Below are 24,046 nucleotides of genomic sequence, written 5' to 3' on the forward strand. Positions count from 1 at the left end.
TTATTCTTGGTTTGTGGAATTCTAAATGTACTTCTGTTCCTGATTCTACATAATTACTGAATTCCAATTTGCACATTTAAGCTGGTGTACTTCAAATACATGAAATATTTTCCCAAATTAAATACATAGTCTTTAAAATGGTAAAACATTTGATAATCAGCATTTCATGTATCATATGGAGTAGACACTAGCCCAGAAAGCTGCTTCTGAAACACCTGTGATATTCTTCCAATATCATAAGATTTTTCATTGAAAGGAAAGGGGGATGTCCTAATGCAGTTATTTCTTATCCAGAAAACATTGATCCAGCTATTGCAATACTGTATGATACAGTAGTCACTCTAAAAGGCCCATTCTGTTGGAGCTTATAAAAAAAACTGTACACAAAGTTTCAGAGTTATGACTTCCTTCTGTGTGTGTTTTTGGTATTTTTAGAGCCAGATACATAATTGCGTATTTACAGAATGATAGTTGTTGCAATCTCCAATGTGGTTCTGATTTCATTGCTCAGAACTCAAGGTATTATGGAAGAAAATGTATCTCCAATTCTTGTATCATGCTTCAGGGAAGAAAAAAATATATAATTCATATGCATTAGACACTGATTTAAGAGAAGAAAAGGCTTTTGGCTTTTAGTAGAATTGCACTATACAGCTTTAATGAAAACAGCATTTTGGTGGTTTTACAAATACAAACCTGAAAAGAAGACAGAAACTACAGAAAATAACAATAAGAACATCAGGGTTTATTTTTTTAAAATTTTACTAGTCTGTTTCGGAAACCTTAAATACATGAAATGATTGCTCACATCTTCCATTTACATCCAGGAGAGTGACTTAAAGCATCTCCCATTCCAATCCTCAAACCACAGAAAAGGGGGAAAAAACACATACATGCCACCACTTTTTCTAAATAAAGTTTCTATTTAGTGAATTTTTAATATTTAAATATATGGCTGGCTTCACAATGTCTTTTGTTGTTGTTGTTGTTGTTTTAAAAAAGGATAGATGAATGCAATTTAGCCATAGTGCAGACGGCAACAATTTTCACCTGAGTTTTGCTTGCTCTGCTTTGGTGTCTGTTACCCCCCAGTTAGCCAGGATGCCAAAACAGCCCACTGAAGGCTTCTTGAAGGGCTCGATGACAGGCAAGAGAGGAAGTGTAGCCACCAGCAAGATCCTGTGGGGAAGCAGCTCGGACATGGTTTAGATACCTAGAACAAAGAGCAGCATTGTCTAAGCAAAGAAACATTTCATGCTCCACAAAGGGAATTGGAAGAAAATCCAACTTCTCTGAGTCCCACTGCTGAACACATTTCTATAGACTGAATCATTCTCAAAAGGCTGGAATTGGAGACAGGAAAGACTGAACTCAATTTAGAATCCTTGTTGGATTAAATTTATTTATTTTAAAACCTGACCTTTATGCTCTGGCGAGCATTCAAGATGGCTATAATTCACATAAACTCTATGAATTTGGTGTTTCATCTATGTAGCCTAGAGACTGAATTCTCTACACCAAAGCAGCCACGCCACATGCCTCTCTAATATTTCCTGAACATCTTACACAATAATGTGCAGTACTACAGTTTTGGTTTGCTCATAATTGTTCCTATGCCGAGGCCAGAAAAAGCCTAATAACTGAAAACCTGCATTTCTGTTTGTGAGCTCCAAGATACTTCCGCTGAAATGCCAATGAATTCCAAAATTCAGATACTCGATGCAAGAAAAGCAAGAGAGAGATGGAATTTCAGCTTCACTTTTCAGAAATCCCATTGCTACATGCTGGAAGACCAGCGGCCTCAGTCAACTGAATACGGTAGCAGTGGCAAGGCTAGAGTTATGAACTGCCTCTCAGGGTTTCAACTTTCTGTTATTTCTTTAAAAAGTCTCAAAAGACATGTCATGGAAAAATGCTACATTTCATTGAAGAAAAGCAGAGCAGCAAAGATCAAAAATAGGAACTCTGTATAAAAGCATAGTTTTTATACAGGGTGGGAAGCAAGAATTTCCAAACTTCCTTTCCCAGAAATCCTCTGAGTCTTTGATTCATTCTCCTGCCTTTGGATAGTGGCTCAGTGATCTTGGCTGCCACAATTTTATCTTCCAAGAGGTACCTCACTAATTCTATCATAAGGGATCTCACTTGCCTGTAACTTGTGGGTCTTTCTTTGATCTCTTAGGTACTGCCAAAGCCAGCAGAGGCAAAAGACTTTGCATCTTGTCCCTCTTCAGTGAAAATTTTAAGATCTGGCTTTGGCACACCACTGGTCTTACAATGCAATTCAGTCAGTAGTCTCTGCCCTTGGCACCATTCAGACCTGAAGTGAGCAGCACAGAGGAAGAACCCAATTAAGCCCTCTGCTGCAGTTTATGCTGTGATGGAAAGATTAAACAGAGAAGGAGTTACTTGGGAATGGGGTTTTCTTTTTAATATAGATTAGGGTTAAAATATCGGAAAGGGAGTAACAAAAGCAGTGGGGGCTATCCTATAAACAAGATTTGTGGCACATGAAATCTCTACCCTGTCAAATGCTTGTCTCCATGAGCGTAAAGTACTATCCTGCTTAAGGAGACGGCCAACTGCATTTAAAACCAGTATAACCAATGAAAACCAGGTTCTATAGTTCCAGTGCAAACTATCAAGATTAAGCTATTTTGATTCAGCCTATCTTGATTCAATTTGCTTCTGGAACAGTTTAGTCATTTCATCTCGATATTTCAAACATATACCTGGAACCCAAACATAGCCTTTTGTACACTCTCCTGGGAAACTCTGAGCATCTATTTGCTGTTTGGAACAAACATGGGACCACCAGTACAACCCAAACAGTTTAATGTTTTAATTTATAACTGCACAGTTCCCCAAAAAGATGCATAATAAAGCAAGCCAGCTTTTACTGACATATCTTAATGAAGTTCTTAGTACTGAAAGGATAGAGAATTGCAGTTGGAGAGGGAGAAGGTGTGTGTGTGTGTGTAATTGCTTTAAGATAGATGATGCCTACCCATAGTCCCTCATTTCCAGGGAATTATACAGTCATTCTTACCCTATGATGATGAGAGTTCTGATTTTAAGAACTAAGTAATCTATATACTTAATTTTTCCCTTCACAAATTGTTTTGCTAAGGAGAGGGGATACAGCTAAAGAATAAACAGATGCTAATTCAAATCTCTTAATTCAAATTAAGCAACTTTTCATATCACCTGACTATTGTAAATAGGGTATGGTTATTTATTAGAGAAGTACAAAAACCACTTCGTTCTCACAACTGTTTTCCAGATATCCCAAGAATGAGATGTAGCTCTCTGGGTAGCACCTTGATTTAAATCAATGATAAATATTCTACTGGACCAAAAGTTTCACCCTTACCTCCTAGTGCAGGGCTATCAAACTCCTGGCCCATGGGCCAGATGCGTCACAAACGGTACTTGAGAGACCACCTACTGCCAATTACCTCCACTAGACCAATAAGATCCCACAGACTAGGCCTCCTCCGAATTCCATCAGCCGCCCAGTGTCGACTGGCGACTACCCGGAGGAGTGCCTTCTCTGTGGCTGCTCCGACCCTATGGAACGAACTCCCTGTGGAGATTCGTACCCTCACCTCCCTCCAGGCCTTCCGCATAGCCCTTAAAACCTGGCTGTTCCGACAGGCCTGGGCCTAAAGACTTGCAGCCCCACTTCGAATGGTATGATTGTTGTGTTTTTTAACTGTGTATGGTCTTTACATTTTGTAACTTTGTTTGTTTTTCCCCTCCTTTGAATTGTGAGCCGCCCTGAGTCCCTTTCAGGGAAAAGGGCGGCATACAAATAAAGTAAATTCAAATTCAAATTCACAAACTGCCCATGTCAGTTTAGTAAAGAGGAAAAAAGTCCCTATGCTTCATGTGACGATGCCATGATGACATGAGTTTGACACCCCATCCCAGTCTGTATTCACAACCTAGTTGAGATAATACATATTCTGATCTATCAGAAAGAAATATTTAATATTACATTATTAAGTTATTGGTATTAAGGTTATTAATTTTGAGATTACATTATTGCTAATACTGCTGTACGTATAATAGCAGGGTTTTCCAGGTCTTCAGAAAGGTGTTTCAGAATGTTAAAGGCATTACTGTATCCTCTGTAACTCTTGTTCTTTATGATAACTAGGTCACATATTGAAATTTTTCCCCAAATACACTTAAATTGCAACAATTAATGTGCTGCAAAGCTCATCTTTCCAATCTACATTTTACTCCAAAGATGCAAATAAGGTCAGTTCACTAGTAAGTAATAAATTTGGAAAACATATCCCAAATCAATAACCAAGACCAAACAGAATAAATGAAATACAAAGGACTTCATCCAAATGAACATATACAAGGAAATAAAGTGTAATGGCAAAAAAAAAAAAAACACTGCATAGTTACAATGCTATATGATCTTTATATATCGGAATCAAAAGTACAAAAGGCAGGTGAAAAACCACTGAAAGTACAATTGTGTGCAAATATGCACTAGGGAGACTTTGGGGGAGATATGGTGAACTAGCGCCTCTCCAAATGAGTGGAGACAGTAGAAGCAGTTAAGACCAAATAACCCGCAAATATATTGATCCTATAGAACCTCTCTGGATAAGGGCAGGAGAGAAGATTACCCAGATGTGCTCCTGAAGGCACAACAAAGGTCTGTGAGTTTGAGTGCCTGGACATGAATTACCCCATGTTCCCAACCATGGTGAAGTCTTTTAAAGGACGCTGGCTTTCCTAACATTACTTTATAATCAGTCTTGGATATTACCAAAAAATACCCCAATATTTCCATAAAATTTTTATTTAAAAACCATTTGCAGGATGGAACTGAAGAACTGATTTCTTATTTCATTTCAGAATATTATGTTTAAAGCCTTCAATCAACACCCCATCATTCAGATAACAGTCAATAATTAGGGAATCCAATTTTTCCTATCAATAACCAGTTCTAGAGTAGCATAAAGTGCAAAATTTGGTCTAAAGATCTAGAACTCTGCCAAGAGCATGATAATTCTTTGGGTTTCTTTTTTTTAAAGAGTCCATGTCCTCAAATCCCACAATGGAAGTTTTGGACACTTTTTATATCAATCCAAATCTGAATTATTTCAATTTTGTATGGTCATCACATTTCTGAATTAGATTTCTGAGATTGCTGGCAGAAATCCCTTATCTTTTTGTATATACTATTTGCTGTTGCATCAGTGGCTGGACAGAATAAGATGACTTTTATCATTTGATGGAAACTGGGCACACTTGTTGACCAATTAAGAACATTGAAAAGTGTATCTAAGTACATTTTTGAAGGCCAAAAACCCTTGAAAGAAGGAAGACAGTCTGCTCAGTACGGTACAGTATGGTACAGATCTTCTCCCCCATAAATACTAATGGTGAGAGCAGAACAAGCCGCCTGATTTGGAAAACCGTATCACAGAAAGAAGATTGCTATGACTTTTCATCAGAGCGAAATAGTAAGGCAGACTCCACTTTCAGCTTTGTACAAACCAGCCTTTTAGTGACCTTTTAGTCCAGTAAAAATCCTATACTATGGCCTAGAGGGATTTCATCAATACTGTTTTGTTAAAGACAAGCAGGCCAGTAAAGATAGGTTTAAGGTGACAAAAACATGGCTAGGTCTACCATTCTGTTATTTTAGCAAACAATAATTAAACCTATATAAAAAATACCCATGATGTCCTCTAGTTCAAATATTGATCAGATACCTCTGCCTCCACAAGCCATTGTGGGATAAAGCAAAATAAGAAAAACTAGTGCTTCTATAGTATATAGAGATTTTGCTATGGCATGAGTACCAAGTAACCTTTTCTTCTTTTTTTCTTTTTTAACTCACAGAAAAGCATAGAAATATTCAGGTTATCATCAGCAAAAATCAAGTTAAAAAAAAGATTCCATCTCAAACATTTGACTACAACAATTATCTTATCCATTCTAAAATTATTTGATTATAAGCAGACACTTTTGGTTAGAATAAAATTGGTCACTATAAATAGGAAATTGTGTAAACTCTCATAAGTCATTTTAGTGGAATTATTGGGCCTTAAATCTCCTCCTGAAGCCTACAAAAGTGCAAAAGCAAGGCTGGCCATTATCTCAAACCCAAAATGAAAAAGTGCACCCCCAATCAAAAACATTTGCCCGTCTTCACTTTGTAAGGTCATCAATTTAAACTTAAACTCTAAAGCGCTTTAATCAATTATATAAATATTCCTATTACATTCTGAGAATGCAGTGGCTTCTAGAATGACATATGGTTGCTGAGATAGAGATTGCAACATCTAGAAAAAAATATTCCTTTTTACAATTAAACTAGCTATAGCTTTTTTAATGATTAGCTTTAGTAGTGTCTGTTTTAAGGACAGGCAATGCATATTCAATTGTAATGCAACTATGAGAAAGATATTCAGATTCTCAGGGTAATTGGTCACCATATGCTCTCCATTTTCATTTCTGTACTACATGACCCAAACAAGATGGCAAAGCAGTTTTTCATAAGAATGCAGATAATGGCCTAAGTCTTCTTCCTATACAATCCTAACTTGTGGTTTTCATTATGTAGATGGACCAGTTGAAATCCATCTGTAAGTATTTGGCATACAGATGTCTCTTCTCCAATCTGCTCTCCAGATGTCTTATGGGTAGCATGGAAAAGATAAGATTTGTTCGTTACTTGTTTGATATGAAAGTTGTTCATCTATTAGATAACTTATTTCCTTCAAGAATACAATTTGAAAGAAAAGGAATTACAACTGTAAGACAGATATGTTTTAAGAAGGAAATAAAAAATTAAAATATTGCTGAATTCTTAAATGTAGTCTTCCTACTTCTTTTTCCCATGTTAATTTGTAAATCCTCTTTCCCAGAACTCCACTACAATGACTTAAAGAAGATACACAATACTTTTAATTAAGTCAACTACAGATTTAATTCTGGAGCTCAATAACCAAACTGGCAAGAAACCTTAAAAATGCTTCCAAACAGGACTTGAGTTTGTGCTTTGCTATATTACAACAGAAGTGAATTCTGCATATATTGTTACTAATGATGGTCTACAGCAGTGATGGCGAACCTATGGCACACGTACCACAGGTGGCACGCGGAGCCATTTCAGCTGGCCAGCGTGCATGCGCACGCTGGGCAGTTGAGTTCACCCTTTTTTAAAGCCATTTTTCGCCCTTCCCAGGCTTCAGAGGCTTTATAGGAGCCTGGGAGGGCAAAAAGAGCCTTCCCCCCCCCCAGAGGCCCTCCGGAGGCTTCATGAGATTCCCTGAAGCCCCCAGAGCGCAAAAAAAAACGGCCCTACAGGGAAACCGAAAGTTCAGGAACGGACTTATGATTCCTCGGAGGGTCATTGTGACTGCTCCGGAGGCTTCAGGGAAGCCTCCTGAAGATCCCTGAAGCTTCCAGAGAGCTTCCGGGGGCAGGGGAGGCTGTTTTTGCCCTCCCCAGGCCTCCTATAAAGCTTTTGGAGCCTGGGGAGGCCGAAAAAAAGCATTCAAAAAATGGGAGCGCCCATAGTGCACGCATATGCACTGGGGGGGTGTCACGCATTGCATTATGGGTGTGGCACATCCGCACACAACCCCCCCCCAGTGCTCCCCCCACTTATGGCACGCGAGCCATTGCTGGTCTACAGTCTTCCAGCTGTGTTGGACTACAGCTCCCTTGGTTATGCTGGCTGACTATTATGGTAGGAATCAGATTTGAGAAGAATGATTTCATAAAACATTTATCAATTCATATAATAGTTTACACAATATTTACATGATATCCTAAGCTGAAAGATTGTTTCTGGTTGCAAGGCACTTTTTCCACAAGTTTCAGTAATTCAAACAGAAGGAAAGAATAGATAAGGTAGAAACAGGTGAACACGGGCAATACAATGCATTCCTCGATTCCATTTAAGTTCTAGATCAAAGGTCCCCAACCTTGGGCTGCGGTCCACTACCAGGCCTTGAGCCTTTCAGAACAGGATTGTGGAAGTGCATGGGTGCCCAGCACACCCCCGTTGGGCAAGCAGCGGGCGAGTGTATGCACACTCTCCGTTTGTGCAAATGGCAGGTGCAGGTGCCCATTGCTCACACAAATGGAGCTGTGTACACATGCGCTACACACTGCATGTACAGAACCATCTGCTCACTCCCCTTGGTGGTCCACAAAGCCGAAAAGATTGTGGAACTCTGTTCTAGATCACCATTTCTCAATATCGTGACTTCCAAGTGTGTCGACTTCAATTCCCAGAATTCTCATCAATGGCCATTCTGGCTGTGGAATTCTGGGATTTGAAGTTCTCACACCTGGAAATGACCAGGCTGGGAAAACACTTGTTCTAGATGACCATTGAAAAATTAATCTCCCAGCTTTAAGTGAAAAGATAAATTTTAAGGAGCAATCTGAAGAGGAAGAAATGGTGCTGCACACATTTTCCAGTAGAAATTTATAGGCACAAGACAATGCAAAAGAATGAGGCATGGTCATTTCTTTTTTTTTAAAAGCTTTTGAATGGAACAGCATGGTGACCTAGAGGAAATAAAATTGCAGGCATTACAGAAAATAGACAACCTGACATTGGAACATTTCAAAGGTTACCACTAAGGAGCTTGTATTGGATGTGGAAAGGATGGCAATCCAAATAAGGATTGGCTCCCCTAACCACATCACTGCAAATGTAAACACTTTGTTTACTTAACACAGCAATCCCTAGTCAATCACTTTCTACTGCCAAGGAATGCATAACTCAAGGACAGATTATTAAAAGTTGGTTCCAACTTTGTACGGGAAAGGCTAACAAAACATCCCAAAAAGGAATGTTGCAAAGTTAAATTTTCTTTATGAATGAGAACAGCCTCAGAGAAATTGATACGAACATATACCGCAACATCTGTTATTCTCTTTAAGGGTAAGCTGTGCAGTGCAAAGTATTAAAAAGGAATAAGAAATACTCCTTTATAAAATAAAATAAAGACATAAACTAAGAAAAGTATCTAAATTCAGATACTATTCACTAATATCATTCCATTCTTTCTGTCTTGGTTTGCCCATGTCCATATATTGCTTCCTACAATATCTTTGTTTTTTTAACCTTTTCCCCTCTAAATCTCCACCCTTTCACTCTTCCTTCATATATGATTTATTGTTCAGTCCTTTTCCAATTTTCCACAATAACCAGGTCAATGTATTCTTTCTGCTGTTCTGTATCCATTGATTCATTCTCTACCTCTATCCTTCCTGTTTTACTACGCCTCTTCTTAAATACTCCATTCCCACCATATTCAACTAATATTTTTATTTCTTCTGAACTTCTAATTCTCACTTCCAAATGCTAAAGTAGGTTGAAACACAGCCTTTTTCAGTGAAATTCATGTTACCCACTCCTTCCATTTCGGCATTTGTATATCTATTTCCACAATTTTACCAAGGTACAAATATTTATTTACTTGCTGTAGCATTTACCCTACAGGTCTATCTATATCTATATATCTACATCCATCTGTTTTGTAATTACTTATCCAGTTCCCTATTTATTTATTTGTTTATTTATTGAATTGTGAAACAATCTACCGCAGAGATCCGGACCCATCCCACTCTCTCGGCTTTCCAAAAAGCCACCAAAACCTGGCTGTTCCGGCAGGCCTGGGGCTGTTGACCCATGAAGGAGGTCCAGCCCCCAGCTAAGTCAAGTGTATGGTGTGTTCCTTTTAAATTTGTTCTCGTCTTTCCCCTATTTTTTTACTTTTGTTTTATCTTTGTATTGTAAACCGCCCGGAGTCCTACGGGATTGGGCGGCATATAAGTTTATTAAATTACGAATTACGAATTAATTAATATAACCATCCCATCTCAGATACATATCTGAGTGGCTCATATAATTAAAAATCAAAACAATAAACAATTATAAGTAAACAACTAAAATAAAAACCATTCAAAACCAATTAAAACAATACAGAACCATAAAACTTAATTTGTGGGGGAGTAATCCGTACACTTGCTAACAATACAACCATCTGACAGGCTCCAATGGATCTCCAGACATGATGACAAAACACTCCATATTCACATTATTCACTGTATTATATGCTATAAATCAACACATGTACAATAAAATTCCTTCTCACATTCATGATCTGTTGAAGAGATTAGAGAGCTCTAGAGCATAAAGCCACACTCATTCCACTTTAATCACTGACTCACATCTTTTCACTCAGAATTCTGTCACACACCTTCCTGAGCACACTTAACAAACCAATCCCCATCACTTTTTGCATTTACTCTTCCTATTTTTCCCTGTGTATATATAAGGGTATATTAATGTCATCCATCCCATTCTCAAAGATGGATGCAGCCTTCACAGGACATGAAGTATTCCCTACTAATAGTAAGGACCTACCAGTCCATTCTGGCAAATTGCAGCAGTATACTAGAAGCACAACTGAAGTTCATTTTATCCCAAGAATGTAGGTGTTATTGTATGCCAGCTAGAAGTGATCACTTAGAATTTTCAAAATCAATAATATTGTTATTTTGGAAGATACAATATCTGAAAAGGAGTTTTTATTAAGATCAACCTGTTTTTGTTGCACACCAATTTTTAATAATATTGTAATTTTACATTTGGAGCCTCAAGTCCCTGGGGACTTGATCACCTGTCATTATCTGGATTATGCATCTTGATCTCAGTGCAGAGCAAATTAGTCGTGCCTGATGAAATAAGAGGTATTTGAGTAGAAAAACATTAACTTAGGATGTTTTAAATCCTCTGGTACAGATGGTGAAGGAATTCCTCTATCATTTGTACTCAGCCCTCCTCAATGGTAGTCCCCTTATCCAAAAGCCTGTTCATTTGCCAATATTTTTACACCATCACCACCACATTCCATCTTAAACACAGTTACACTGTGCAAAGATTAAGAGAAATGGTTTCAGATGAAGTCAAGGAAAATTGCAAATATTGCATTAATCTATTATGTTTATAGTATTTACTTGTTCATAAGCATACTGGTTTTAATAGGACACATTTCCAAATAATTTGGAATGCAATGATCATTTGCATAAAATTATGGTTTGCATGAATTAATTTAACCACATAATTTGAATGTCACTTATTAATAAATCTGCTTATTGCGCAATTAATACATTTGGATTTTACTGTGCAGAGTGTGTTAACTTTATATTAATGTTTCATTTCCTTCCAAGCATCCAGAGTTTTCAACAGGTGCACATACATCCTCTTGAGAAAGAGCTAGGTTATGCTGGGTAAAAATGCCATTTATTTTTGTTTTTATTCTTTTTAAGAGTCACTGGCATATTAGATTACTCCAGTGATCTCATCCCTCTACATTCCACATGCCATTGCTTGTCTAAACAACAGGACTCCTTTAGCTGTGTTTCCTTCACAACAGCAGAAGCATTATCCTCTTCCCAAAGTACAAGAAGGAATTCATTTCTCTTCTTATTGAGATTAGAATCAAAAGTTACTGCTGTTTCCAGAAACCAAGATCTGACTCGCTGGGGCTTTCTTTAACTCCAATTGCTTCCGCCCTTTGCGTTTCAAGGCAAGGCATGGCTTAGCATGAAGCATTCTGTAATGACTGAGGCACCTGGCCCATATTTGTCATTCTCTTGAGGTCATCAGCCAGCTGTCTGTCCTCTCAACACTCAGCTTTGCCAAAACAGCCAGCGTATTTTCTGCTGTGCTCAGGTTTCAGGTCCGAAATCCTCCAGATACAGCAAATCAATCATCCCTCCACAGAAATAACTGCAAGTAAGCATTTTCGTATCCTTGAGCAACAGTTCTGGCTGGCAAGGACACTGCACTCAGCCTTGAGCCAGGATCCATACAACACACTTGCGCTGCATGGGGGATACATTATACTTGACAACCACAGAGCTGTGGCTACATTTAGGCCATGACTAAATCAGGCTTTGCATGCACTTTAACTGAGGGGAGAGGGGAGAGAGAAAGAGAGAGAGAATGTAATTAAACGTGAGGGACACTTCTTAATTTCCATTAACCCCCTCTTGGCTGTTTGCCCTTAAACAACTGGAAACTGAAGGCCTGGATTTCTCATCACACCGGTAGTGCTTTTGCTACCTACAATCCATTGTCTCTTTAATGGAACACTCGAGAATATTAGCAGTCACAGAGACACAAGGCATTGGCATTCAACATTTTTCAAGCAATCTTACTAACGTTACTGAGAACAGAATGTAAAGGGGGATGGCAGGGAGTTTTAGCTTGTATCCTGTTGAATTGACTGACTGGATTTGTTTTGGTTTATTGATTTGAAAGATAAATCTGACTGAAATGGATTTATTGTTCACATAGTGTTAGAATCAGAATATGGAGCCCTATATCAAATCAGCCCACCACCCTTTCAATTTTTATACACTTTTATAGAGTCATTTTGAAACAACCCCTGCAGCTTAATCTCCTTAACAGCAACAACAGGACACTATTAATGATCATAAGTAGCAGTATCCAGAAAAAAAGGCAATAGAGGTTGTCCTCAACTTATGACCACAATTGAGCCAAAAATTTATGTTGCTAAGTGAGAAATTTGTTAAGTGAGTTTTGGCCCACTTTATGACTTTTCTTGCCACATTTGTTAAGGGAATCACTGCAGTTGTTAAGTTATTGACATGACTGTTAGCAGAATCTGGCTTCCACATTGATTTTGCTTGTTAGAAGGTCGCAAAATGGGATCACATGACTCCAAGACACTGCAACGGTCATAAATGTGAGTCAGTTGTCAAGCTTCCGAATGTAACTCATGTGGCTGTGGGGATGTTGCCATGGTCATAAGTGTGAAAAATGGTCATATGTCACTTTTTTCAGTGCGTTGTAACTTTGAACGGTCACTAAGCAAACTATTGTAAATTGAGGACTACTTGTACTTAAGAACTATAGTCCATAATGCAATGCCTTATTTTCCCCAAAGGCAAAACGCAACACTGTTAGCTGCAAATCCACTTTAAGTTTATGAACCATCCTACATGAAAGAAATGGCCAGTTCTAATTACTCAGCAAGATGCTTTAGAATTTCATAGTATAGGTAAGTCCTCAACTTGCAATCATAACGGAGCCTGCCCACTGAGGTCCTAAGTCACAACAGTCACTAAGCTAGGTGTGCACATAATTGCCTTGCTTAATGATCCCCATCCCTGCTCTCCATGATGTAATTTAAGCCACCATGTGGGTCATTAAGCAAAGCACGGGGTGCCTCTAAGATGGGAGAGGTCCTGAGAGGCCTAGTGAAAGCCCAGGCCTGTCTGCCCTGGTTATTCCAAGGTCTCCCCCACCCCAAGGCACCTGGTGCTCCACTTTCCACCCTTTGGGATACTCGCTAGCTTTGGACCTGCTTCCCACCACACCAAGTCCCACATCTTCCTCCCCCAACATCACTGATCACTCACTTTCTGTAGAACTCTGGAGCTCCCATTGTGGAAGGAAAGCAGGCAGCTCCATCCCTTGGCTCCCCTATAAAGCCACATGATGCTGTCCCAGAAGTGGGTGACATTTTCAGAGTGGCCACACATTGCGGCTTCTCTGAAAATAATACTAAGAAGAAAAAAGCCTACTCTCCTTTGTAGGAAGTTAGCACCCCCCCTCTCCTCGAAAAATGAAATATCCTGGGAAATGCAGAATATTATATTTCCCTGGATAAGAAATGGAGAAACATGTTTTTAGGGCTGGAAACAGACTCAGTCTTAATAGCCCCCACCTTTTTCAAAGGGCCATTAAAATCCCTGTGAGTCTATTCTACATAACAAATATATCCCCTCTTCGGCTCCAGGGTGATGGGATTAAGGCATGATAGTATTAGCCTTTTACCCATCTCACCACAGGGCACCTGGGAAGAAGCAATGCTCAACCAAACTTGGAGTCAAGGAGGCCTACAGAGTTGCCCCTGCATGGCCCCATGGGAGTCTGACAACCAATCAGAAAGTTCAGGGCATAAAACCAGGGGCTTTCAGCTCTCTTTTTCTTCTTCACCCAATATCTGGAAGCATGTGATCCCTCTTTTCTGTTCAGGAGCTCAAGCCACGTGATCCTGTCCACCATTAAACCATCTTTCCAAGCAGTCTCCATGTTTCCAGTGTCTTTTTCCTCACTTGGAACTGAACCCAGATGAACATTTCTTCCAACACCTTCTCCAACACAAGCTCCAGAGCTCAGGAGGTCTACAGAAGGTAAATAAATGATTGTGACAGAAGTGGGGAATGAAGAGGAGGGTGTGGGATCTAGTTGGCTGGGGAAGCAGGCTCAAAGTCTGCAGGGACCCAATGGGGCAATATGGGAGGGGGGATTTAAGTAGGGGGGTGCTGCAGTGTCCCATAAGGATTAATTCACCCAAATTTTGTTTCCATATTCACAGGGATACTGAGCAGCTGTAACCTGAACCCGAGTCGTAAGCAGCTTTTCAGGGGCTGGCGTAACTTTGAATGGTTGCTAAGCAACCAGTAGATGGTTAAGGACTACCTGTACTTTATTAAATTAGAAAGAAATTAGCTGGAAACCAAGGAATGCTTGTCGGCAGACATATTGTTGATGCCAAATGCTTATCTCATATTATGAAGATAAGAATTAAAATAATCAAGAAGATAGAAAGTGATCCAAGAGATTTCAGGATGGTACATGGCTCTCTAGCCGTGATCTTTCTCAACAATATCAAGCAGCACATTTGCATGTTTGAATCTGACCAGTGCTACTTGATTCCTACTACTTGTTAAGTGGACACTTGATATAAAATTTCCCTACAAATCGGAGTTTGGCACTACCTACGCATGGTACATATGACAGTTGTCTAGATTATCTGTTCTTTAATCTTCCCCCAACTGCATATGCTGCATACCAAAAGCTAATTACTCATTTATGAATTTAACATGGGTGATATTATTTTACAAGTCTATTTAAATATGTGAGCCAGATCTCACCGTGGCTTGCAACACTCCAAACTAAACAGCGAAGAAGTAAAATCTGTTAAAAGGGGATCTGTAATGTGTAGTGGAAAGAAAATATAACAACTCACTGTTATCAATGCACTAGCTTCTATTGGGCCAAACAATGTTCTGTTTTTGCAATTTGTTACCCCAAATAATGTACATAGCTCATTCCATTTTATTATCCCCTTCATTACACTATGATGAATTGCAAGAAAACGCAGTTTAAAAACAGAGGAGAAAAGCAGAGACAGTGAAAAGGCTTAGCTTCTTACAATAAAAACAAAAAGATCTTGACCGAGAAATATTGAATTCGGATCAATGCTGCAAGTATAACACCGAGCAGCAAATACAATTTTCTGAAATGGCAGGCATCATTAAGATGGAAAGCTGTGGATCTTTATTTGTAATGTTTCACTTGGGAAAGAAAAGATAAGGAAATGATATTACAAAAGTAGAAGAAAGGCTCTTGTTCCATTTTTTACCCGCCAGTGACTTTCACACACCAATCAATTATAGTCGCTTATTTCAGCTGTCTTGCGCTTTTTGCCCACGAAATAGGTTAGGCTTACAGTCATCAATCAATGCTGACAGTCCTTTCTACAAATTTATGTACCCAAGACATAAGAACAAAAAGGATATCACATCAATTGATTGTATGGGAAGCAAGCAAAAACTTTTTGGACATGAAATTTCAACAATATGTGTAAAAAAAAGCAAAAACCTAAGAGCCCAGAGAAATATTCTGAATGCAATTTCTCTGTTCTTGTAACAAAGTATGAAGCATCATTAGATACAGTAGCTTCAACAACAATGCCTTACTTTAACTTCCTTGGAAATATAGTGGATTGATGTTTGTACATTTATGTATTTAAATGTACACAGCTGCCCACCTCATTTGTGACACAGGTAGATAATAGATTAAAAGACTGTACAAAATAAATATTTCTCCCCTGTTCCCCAAAGCAATAGATAGAAAGATTCAAACAAATAATTCCCTCCAAACCAAATCTAATAAACTAAGAACAGCCCACAGACTCCAGCTAACTTCTGGACCTCCATGCCGAGAAGCATACCCAGGTTTTAAAGCTTTGAGAAGGCCAGCAGGATTGGTGTAAATCTAATTTGGGGAGGCATGGTGTTTCAAACAGCCGGTCTACTTTCAAAATCCTTTTGAATCAGACTGTAGACACACAAAAATTCAAATACTTTTTGCAGGGCTTTTTTTAAATTGATTGATTGCTTTTATTTTAAAGCTATAGTTTTTCTAGATTTCACTTACTATCTGATATGAAAATAATGCTGTTAGGATCCCGCAGACCCATTCATTTAAAAAAAAAACCTAATATTTTTCTCTGTTCGTAGGTAATGCCTTACTTAGTTCAGTGGAAAAAGAAGGGATCCTGTAGAGCCTCCTTTACAAAGGATTCCAGTCTATATTGGGACTAGCAGAATTCACTCTGATTTCACTATCTACCTGGCTGGTTCAATCTGGCAGGGCTGGCACAGTCTGGATTCCATTGATTAAACAATGCCAGCTACCAGGATCCTGAAGCGTGCCTTCTCTGAAGCAGCACCTACCATTTTGGAATTGAGGTTACCCCCAAAATTAGATAGATAGATAGATACTTTATTTGTATGCCGCCCTTTTCCCTGAGGGGACTCAGGGCGGCTCACAATTCAGGGGGAGGGAAGGACAAACAAGTTACAAACATGAAGACAATACATCATTAAAAAAGCACAACAGTCATACTATTCGAGTGGGGTTGGAGTCTTTAGCTCCAGGCCTGTCGGGACAGCCAGGACTTAAGTGCTACGCGGAAGGTCTGGAGGGTGGTGAGGGTACGAATCTCCACGGGGAGTTCGTTCCAGAGGGTCGGAGCAGCCACCGAGAAGGCTCTCCTCCGGGTAGTTGCCAGTCGTCATTGGCCGGCAGATGGAATTTGGAGGAGGCCTAATCCATGGGATCTTATTGGCCTAGTGGAGGTAATTGGCAGTAGGCGATCAAAAACTCCCACCGTATTGGTATTTTGAGATGTCTTTCTTCTTTTTTTTATCCACCATGGATTTGTTTTCTTTGCCAGGGGGGTGTGTGTGTGTGTGTGTTGCTTTTGTGCTTTTTATTGTTATTTGTTTTTAAATGTTTTAACAACTGTATGGTTATGTAAATGTCATATATAAGTAAATAAATAAAAATCTCTGTGAATGAATGAGTCATGCTAGATAATGAGCTTTGTCAGTCTGCAAAAGAATAATATGTCCCCTAATATAAACCAGGTTTCATGTGTGTGCATTCATGGGCATGATACTGTACCTAATGATCATTTTAATAAGGGCAAAAATTCAAACGTTTGTAACCTTCAAGTGATATTGTTGGCAATAGAACTGAGGATGCTGATAATCTCTTTCAGCTCTTTAAACCTGGTAGATTTAGGAAATGGAGAAAATGGACTAAAATTCTCATGATTCCGATAAATGTCGTATGCCTGTTTCTTACCTACCTAAAGGAAAATAAAACATTCCTTATGACTGAAGAGTTTTGTCCTTGAAGAGCAAGGAATTGAAACTGTGACAAGACAATTCGGCATAAAAGGATTTTTCAGTAATACATGACCATGAGATTTCACAGGGAAAGGCACATGTATCCTTAGGAAAAAGAGACATGCAAGAGATACCTTTGCAGAGAAGGGATGCACAAGTTAACTTGGCTGAGTGCTACACCTGGGGAGAGCTGTACTCCAACAATGAGAGGAAGAAATCAATGCAAGAATTAGTATTACATTTGCATTCATAATGACTCTATACTAAATACAGTTTATTTGTTTGTGTGTAAGATTTATTGGCCATCCATCTTATGAGAAATTAACAACTAGTATTATTACACAACATGTCTTTCTAGATTGCTCGCTGTAAGCTTTCACAAGACATAGAAGCTCTGCATTAAACACTAGGTGGCAGGAGGATCTGTCTCTTTAGGGCCACTTGCAAACAGAGAAGAAATGGGATTTAAGGTAGAACCTTTGTAAATGGGAGGATTAAAGGAGGCACAGGCCGATAGGAAGTGCCATTTTAATGTTCAGCATTGTTTCTTGGGATTTTTTGCTTGCCACTTTTGTTTTAAGATTTTGTTTTAAGAGTAAAAGTGTGGGCAGTGTATAAGTATAAGTGGATAAGAATTGCCTGGATTAAAAATTAATGTCTTCACAACCAACTTTTCACTGCCCACAACTCTGAAAAATAGTGACTGTCTACACTTTGTTCCCAAAGGCACAATGGCTATATTTCACAATATGTTCCACTGCAATTTACGACTTATTTTATTATAGGCAGATAGTGCTTGAAGTGAGGCTTAAGACTGTTTTCTTAATAATTAATCTAACTATTCTCTTTCAGGAAGTCATATTATCCTTTCATCCAGCCTACAATATCAAATATTTCATCCAGCCTACAATAGGGGCCAGGAAAACCAAACTCATTATCTTCAGCTGAAGCGGCGTATGAAAATGTCATAGAATCATAAGAAACTGTCCCATATCAAGTCAAAGCAGTGATTCATTTAGGTCTAGAAGACATAACGCAGAACACTCTATCCTCTGTGAATTTTAACACAGGGAAATGTCAGCAAAGGTATATTGGCTTGAAATTCTGATAGTTGGGAGATTTCCCAGTTTGGAAAGATATGTTAATACAATTACAAGTACATAACATTCCAGATCTTCAGGCAGGGGTCCTCTTCCAAACCTACCTGAAGAAAGCAAGGGTGAAAGAATTTTCTGCATGCAAGGAGTACACTGTACCATCGTGTTATGATCATTGAGCAATCAGCGCCTGAGGTACAAAAATTATCTCCTCTGAATGCTCTATTACAGGGGTGTCAAACTCAAGGGCCAGGGACTGGATCCAGCCCACGAGGTGCTTAGATCTGGCCCGCAACAAAGGACCAGCCCACAGTGCCTCTGCCAGTAAAAATGAAACTTGAGATGGCCGCGCTTGGCCTGCCCGGGCTCCGTTTTTGGCTGCAACGGCCTCCTCTTCAAACTCCTTTTTTGCTGGCAGAGGGCTGCAAGAGCCTCAATTTAGAATTTTAGAATTTATTTGTTATTTATAGGCCGCCCTTTTCCCTGAGGGGACTCAGGGCGGCTTACAGTTCATGGGAAGGGAGTGCAAGATAAAATAAGACAGTGCGTAAATAAAAATAAAACAATAAAACACAACTTTCATTCAGCATTCGGGTGGGGCGGATTAGAATCTCATCCCCAGGCCTGACGGGATAGCCAGTTCTTAAGGGCTGTGCGGAAGGTCTGGACGGTGGTGAGGGTGCGAATCTCCACGGGGAGATCGTTCCAAAGGGTCAGAGCTGCTACTGAGAAGGCTCTCCTCCGCGTAGTCGCCAGTTGGCACTGACTGGCGGATGGAACTCGGAGGAGGCCTAATCTGTGCGATCTAATCGGTCGAAGGGAGGTAATCGGCAGGAGGCGGTCTCTCAAGTACTCAGATCCACTACCATGGAGAGATTTATGGATGGTAAGTAGCACCTTGAAGCGCACCCGGAGATCAACAGGTAGCCAGCGCAGCTCGCGGAGGATAGGTGTTATGTGGGCGAACTGCGGTGCGCCCACAATCACTCGCGCGGCCGCATTCTGGACTAGCTGAAGTCGCTGGATGCTCTTCAAGGGCAGCCCCATGTAGAGCACATTGCAGTATTCCAGCCTAGAGATCACAAGGGCTCGAGTGACTGTTGTGAGGGCCTCCCGGTTCAGGTAGGGTCACAACTGGCGCACCAGGTGAACCTGGGCAAACGCCCCCCTGGTCACAGCCGACAAATGATGGTCAAGAGTCAGCTGTGGGTCCAGGAGGACTCCCAAGTTGCGAACCCTATCTGAAGGGTGTAAAATTTGACCCCCCAGCCTGAGCGATGGAACACTGGCCAAATTATTGGGAGGGAAACACAACAGCCACTCGGTCTTGTCCGGGTTGAGCACCAGTTTGTTAGCTCTCATCCAGTTCTTAACGGCCTCAAGACCCCGGTTCATCACGTCCACCGCTTCATTGAGTCGATGAGTGATGTCGAGCTAGCCACGCCCACCTTGGGCATGCCCCCCCCAACCCCCAGGTCAAACATAACCCTGATGCGGTCCTCAGTGTTATCAAGTTTGACACCCCTGCTCTATTATGTGGGTTCTTTATAGCAGTAGCAGGAATACCCAATACATCCCCCCCCCCAGATAGCCAGGTAGCCATGTAATCTATAAGACCCAGAGGAAAACTTCAGAGCAAATCTTCAGAGCATTACCTTGTGAAGTGCTGAAGCAGCTGCTTGGGCAAGCTTTAAAGATCCTCTAGATAGCCTGCTAGGAAGAGAAAGGGCCTGCTCCCCCTTTGCCATGTATTCTGGTCCCTAAAGCAGTTGTATTTTATTAGTAGGGCATGGCATGGTTCAGTCCCAGCTTCCCAACAGTTACTGATACTGATTAGTGTTGAACTTGAATGACTATCTCAAGTCACCCAGAGAGCTTTCAAAGCTAAGAGGGGGTTAGAATGTCTTCCTGATGCAAATCTAGCAGCTCATCAATAGTAGACTGGCATTCAGAATAACAGAGTTGAAAGGAAACTTGGAGATCTTCTAGTCCAATCCTTTGCTCTGCAGAAGATTCTATACTATTTCAGACAAATGGTTGTCCAATCTCTTCTTAAAAAGTTCTAATGCTGAAGCATTCCAATTTCTGGAGGCAAGTTGTTCCACTAATTAATTGTACTGCCAGGTTCCTTGATTAGCTTCCATCCATTGTTTCTTGTCCTACACTCAGGTCCTTTGGATAATATGTTGACCCCCTCCTCCTGTGACAACCCCTCAGATACTGGAACACTGCTATCATGTCAGCCCTAGTCCTTTTTTTCATTAAACTAGACATACCGTACCTAATTCGAGCGGCCGTTCCTTATATGTTTTAGCCTCCAGTCCCCTAATCATCTTAGCTACTCTTCTCTGCAGCCTTTCTAGAGTCTCAATAACTTTTTTACATTGCAACGACCAAAATTAGATGCAGTATTCCAAGTGTGATTTTACTAAGGCATTATAACGTGGTATTAACATTCATAAATGAAGATCACAATATTTGAACAAATATATGAAAAGATGAGAAATGAGCTGGCAGATTACAAGGTAGAGGAGGAGGAACAGAACAAGTCTAGCACAAGGAGACATATTTTGCAATTAAGCAAGATTTATATGGGAGACATATAGGAACTATCAACCTAAGGGTCTCACAGGTAAATGTATGGCTGGAAAATATTTAGATATGGCTAATACATTTACAGTTTTTTTCAGCCACTACACAGAAATAAAGTAGGGTAACAGAAGAAAGCTAATGTATCTTTTAAAACAATCTATTGAAAAGAAGGGGTGCTTGGTCTTTATTCTGGCTCCTTTCAAGACTCACAAATTTGACAGATCTAATTCTTTATCCATGCGGTAAGTTAACTGTCTGGTGGCTATGGAAAGGAAAATAGACTAGCTTAAAAAAAAAACTGCATTTCTTAAATGGAAAACCAAATGAGTCCTGCTCCAAAACATAATCCTGTAATTTATGATTTAGTAAGCATTTTATTAGTAGTTGCTCGTCGTTTTAGAAAACTGTTACAAATCCAAGCCCCTTGGAAAAATACAAACTGGAAACGTTTTCAAAGCAAATTCTAATCAGTTTTTATCATTTTATATCATTAAAAAACCCAACTCTTACTCAATTATTTTAGATAAAGAAATTAAATATAATACTTTACTGTAAATTGAAAAGAAAGTTTAGATTAATCATACTGAACTCTTACATCTGTCATTCACAATGACAGATTGGGATCTTCCAAATGTAACTCACATTGCTGCCAGCCACTTCTAATGAGAGTTATAGTACAACAAAATTGGAGAACAGAGACATAACAAACATGAAAAAAGCCAAACAATACATCACCAAAATGGAAGATCTGGTTAGAAAATAAGGTCAGCATGCTTAGAACATGTGCAAGCAAGCTAGATCAGATGAAAGATAAATAGTTTAAGAACAAGAATACCAAATATCAAGAAATGTCACTGAAAAACAAGAGAGATCAAGAAAGTACTGAAAATAATAAAGCAGCTAATATTCAAGAAAATCAACAGATACAAGCAGGCAAGCAGGCAGGCAGGCAGGCAGTGATGTAATTCTAAATAGGGTGAAAGGAGTAGAAAGGGAAGAATTTCCATCAAAAGCACCAAATGTATCAATACAGACATTGATTTATCTGACTGTGGTTATGTTTTCTTTATTATTTTAAAAACAGAAGTACTTTTACTGTATCAATTTTATAATTATTTATTAACTGCAATTTTCATTTGCTGTTTCAGACTTTGTCCTTTTTCTTGTTTAAATTAGTCAATGATCATACTATTGACTGACTGAAAGTGAAATTCTCAACTCATAATATAAATTGGAATAAAACAGACTTTAATTGAATATATATGCTGAATTTTACAGGAAAAAATGTTCCATATAGTTATGAAACTGGAAACCAAACCATTTTCATAATATTTATTTTTACAAGACTGCCTTCAGCATTTTCTCCCAGCCACAAAATCATATAATCATAACACTACCTTTTTGCATTTTTTAACTAAACCTCTGAAGCAAAAATAAAATAAAATAATATTGAATAAAACATGAAGTACCGGAGTGGGGTGGGGAGTTGTGCAATAAAAATAAAGCAACAGCTCAAACAGAAGAAGTATAGAGAAAATAAAACCAAATGGAGAACAAATCTGTTACCAACCGAAGTAGATTATTACCAACCAAAATAGAAAATGGTAAACATTTAACCAACTTTTCTTTAAAAATGAGAAAGATATAGAATGATTCAGGGGTCAGGATGGTACCCCTAGATTTGAGATACGATTCCAACTTCCTCTCTCACAAATACACACTCACACACCATTGCTACTAAAATGAAGGAGAGGAAGGGAGGGAGGGAGAGGGAGAGGGAGAGAGAGAGAAGGCATGTTTGTATTTTGTATGATAGATGATGAAAATGTGAAAAGTATTAAGAGAAGTATGCTACAAATAAATCATACTTTATAGAGAAAAGCCACTGCCTGTGAAAAAAATACATATACCAGAATTCAAAAGTAACTTTAAATCTACTATTTTAAATGAAGCATTCACATTATTGAAGTACTTTTAAATACTGTAGACATTTTTTGTTCTCTGTGTATTTTATTTCAATTACTTTAGGTAGTGGAAAAAATAACTCTCTTGATGGCATGCTTTCAGAGTTTTTGATATTTCTGGGAATAAAAAGAATTACTTCAAAAAAAGTAAAGAATTCAGTATTTTTTAAAGATCACATACATGCACGTGCTTTGGGGCTATCAATCTGAACAGAAAAACATTTCAGCTCTGCACCATAAGAGCAAAACTCCTTATTAAAACATTAATCACAGTTCATTACATTCTGTCTGCAAAATATTTCCCATTACATCACTGAAAATGTGTATTAACTAAAATCTGATTCTGACAAGTTACAGAAGTATAGTGTTTCTGCAGTTCAGTCATATGCAATCCACTTTTTTCTTTTGTAAACTTAACAGAATTGATTCTGCAGTCAATGGCAAGCCAGTAAAACTATTGGGAATTGGTAAGCGCAACAGGGTTGATTCAAGTTGTGTTTCTTCTGCAAAATGCTTCAGAAAAATATTCTGGATCTCTTTACTAAAGATTGTGCAGTTTATCCAAGACTATTTAACAACTTTTAAATATGTGAAAATATACACATCTGAATGCAAAATGGCATTGTCTTGTGATAGTTAGCCTTGCTTGGAACAGTATCCTGCAAGAAATTGTAGGGAATGAAAACCACACACAATTCATCCAGTGATGAACGATGTAAGGTTTGCATTTAGAGGCAGTTCTGTAAAGACATAATATGGTTATGCACCACCTAGACTTGACAATGGTTAATCTGTAGAACCATTTTGATTTCATAACCTACTTTCCCCATTTCTTGACATTATCTGCAAGCATTAATCCTATCTGTCTTGATA

The 24,046-nt window shown here is 39.0% G+C and overlaps 1 protein-coding gene across 1 annotated transcript in view; it reads right to left on the reverse strand.

Moving 5' to 3' along the window:
* Positions 1–554: 554 nt before the first annotated feature.
* MNAT1 (MNAT1 component of CDK activating kinase) overlaps positions 555–24,046 on the reverse strand; it is a 113,153-nt gene continuing 89,661 nt past the window's right edge. Inside the window, exon 8 of the mRNA XM_032235788.1 lies at positions 555–1,213. Within this exon, the coding sequence (XP_032091679.1) occupies positions 1,093–1,213 (121 nt within the window). The 3' untranslated portion in view covers positions 555–1,092. The remainder of the gene's footprint in view (positions 1,214–24,046) is intronic.

Source organism: Thamnophis elegans, chromosome 1 (assembly GCF_009769535.1).
Source record: "Thamnophis elegans isolate rThaEle1 chromosome 1, rThaEle1.pri, whole genome shotgun sequence".
In the NCBI taxonomy this organism is placed as follows: Eukaryota; Metazoa; Chordata; class Lepidosauria; order Squamata; family Colubridae; genus Thamnophis; species Thamnophis elegans.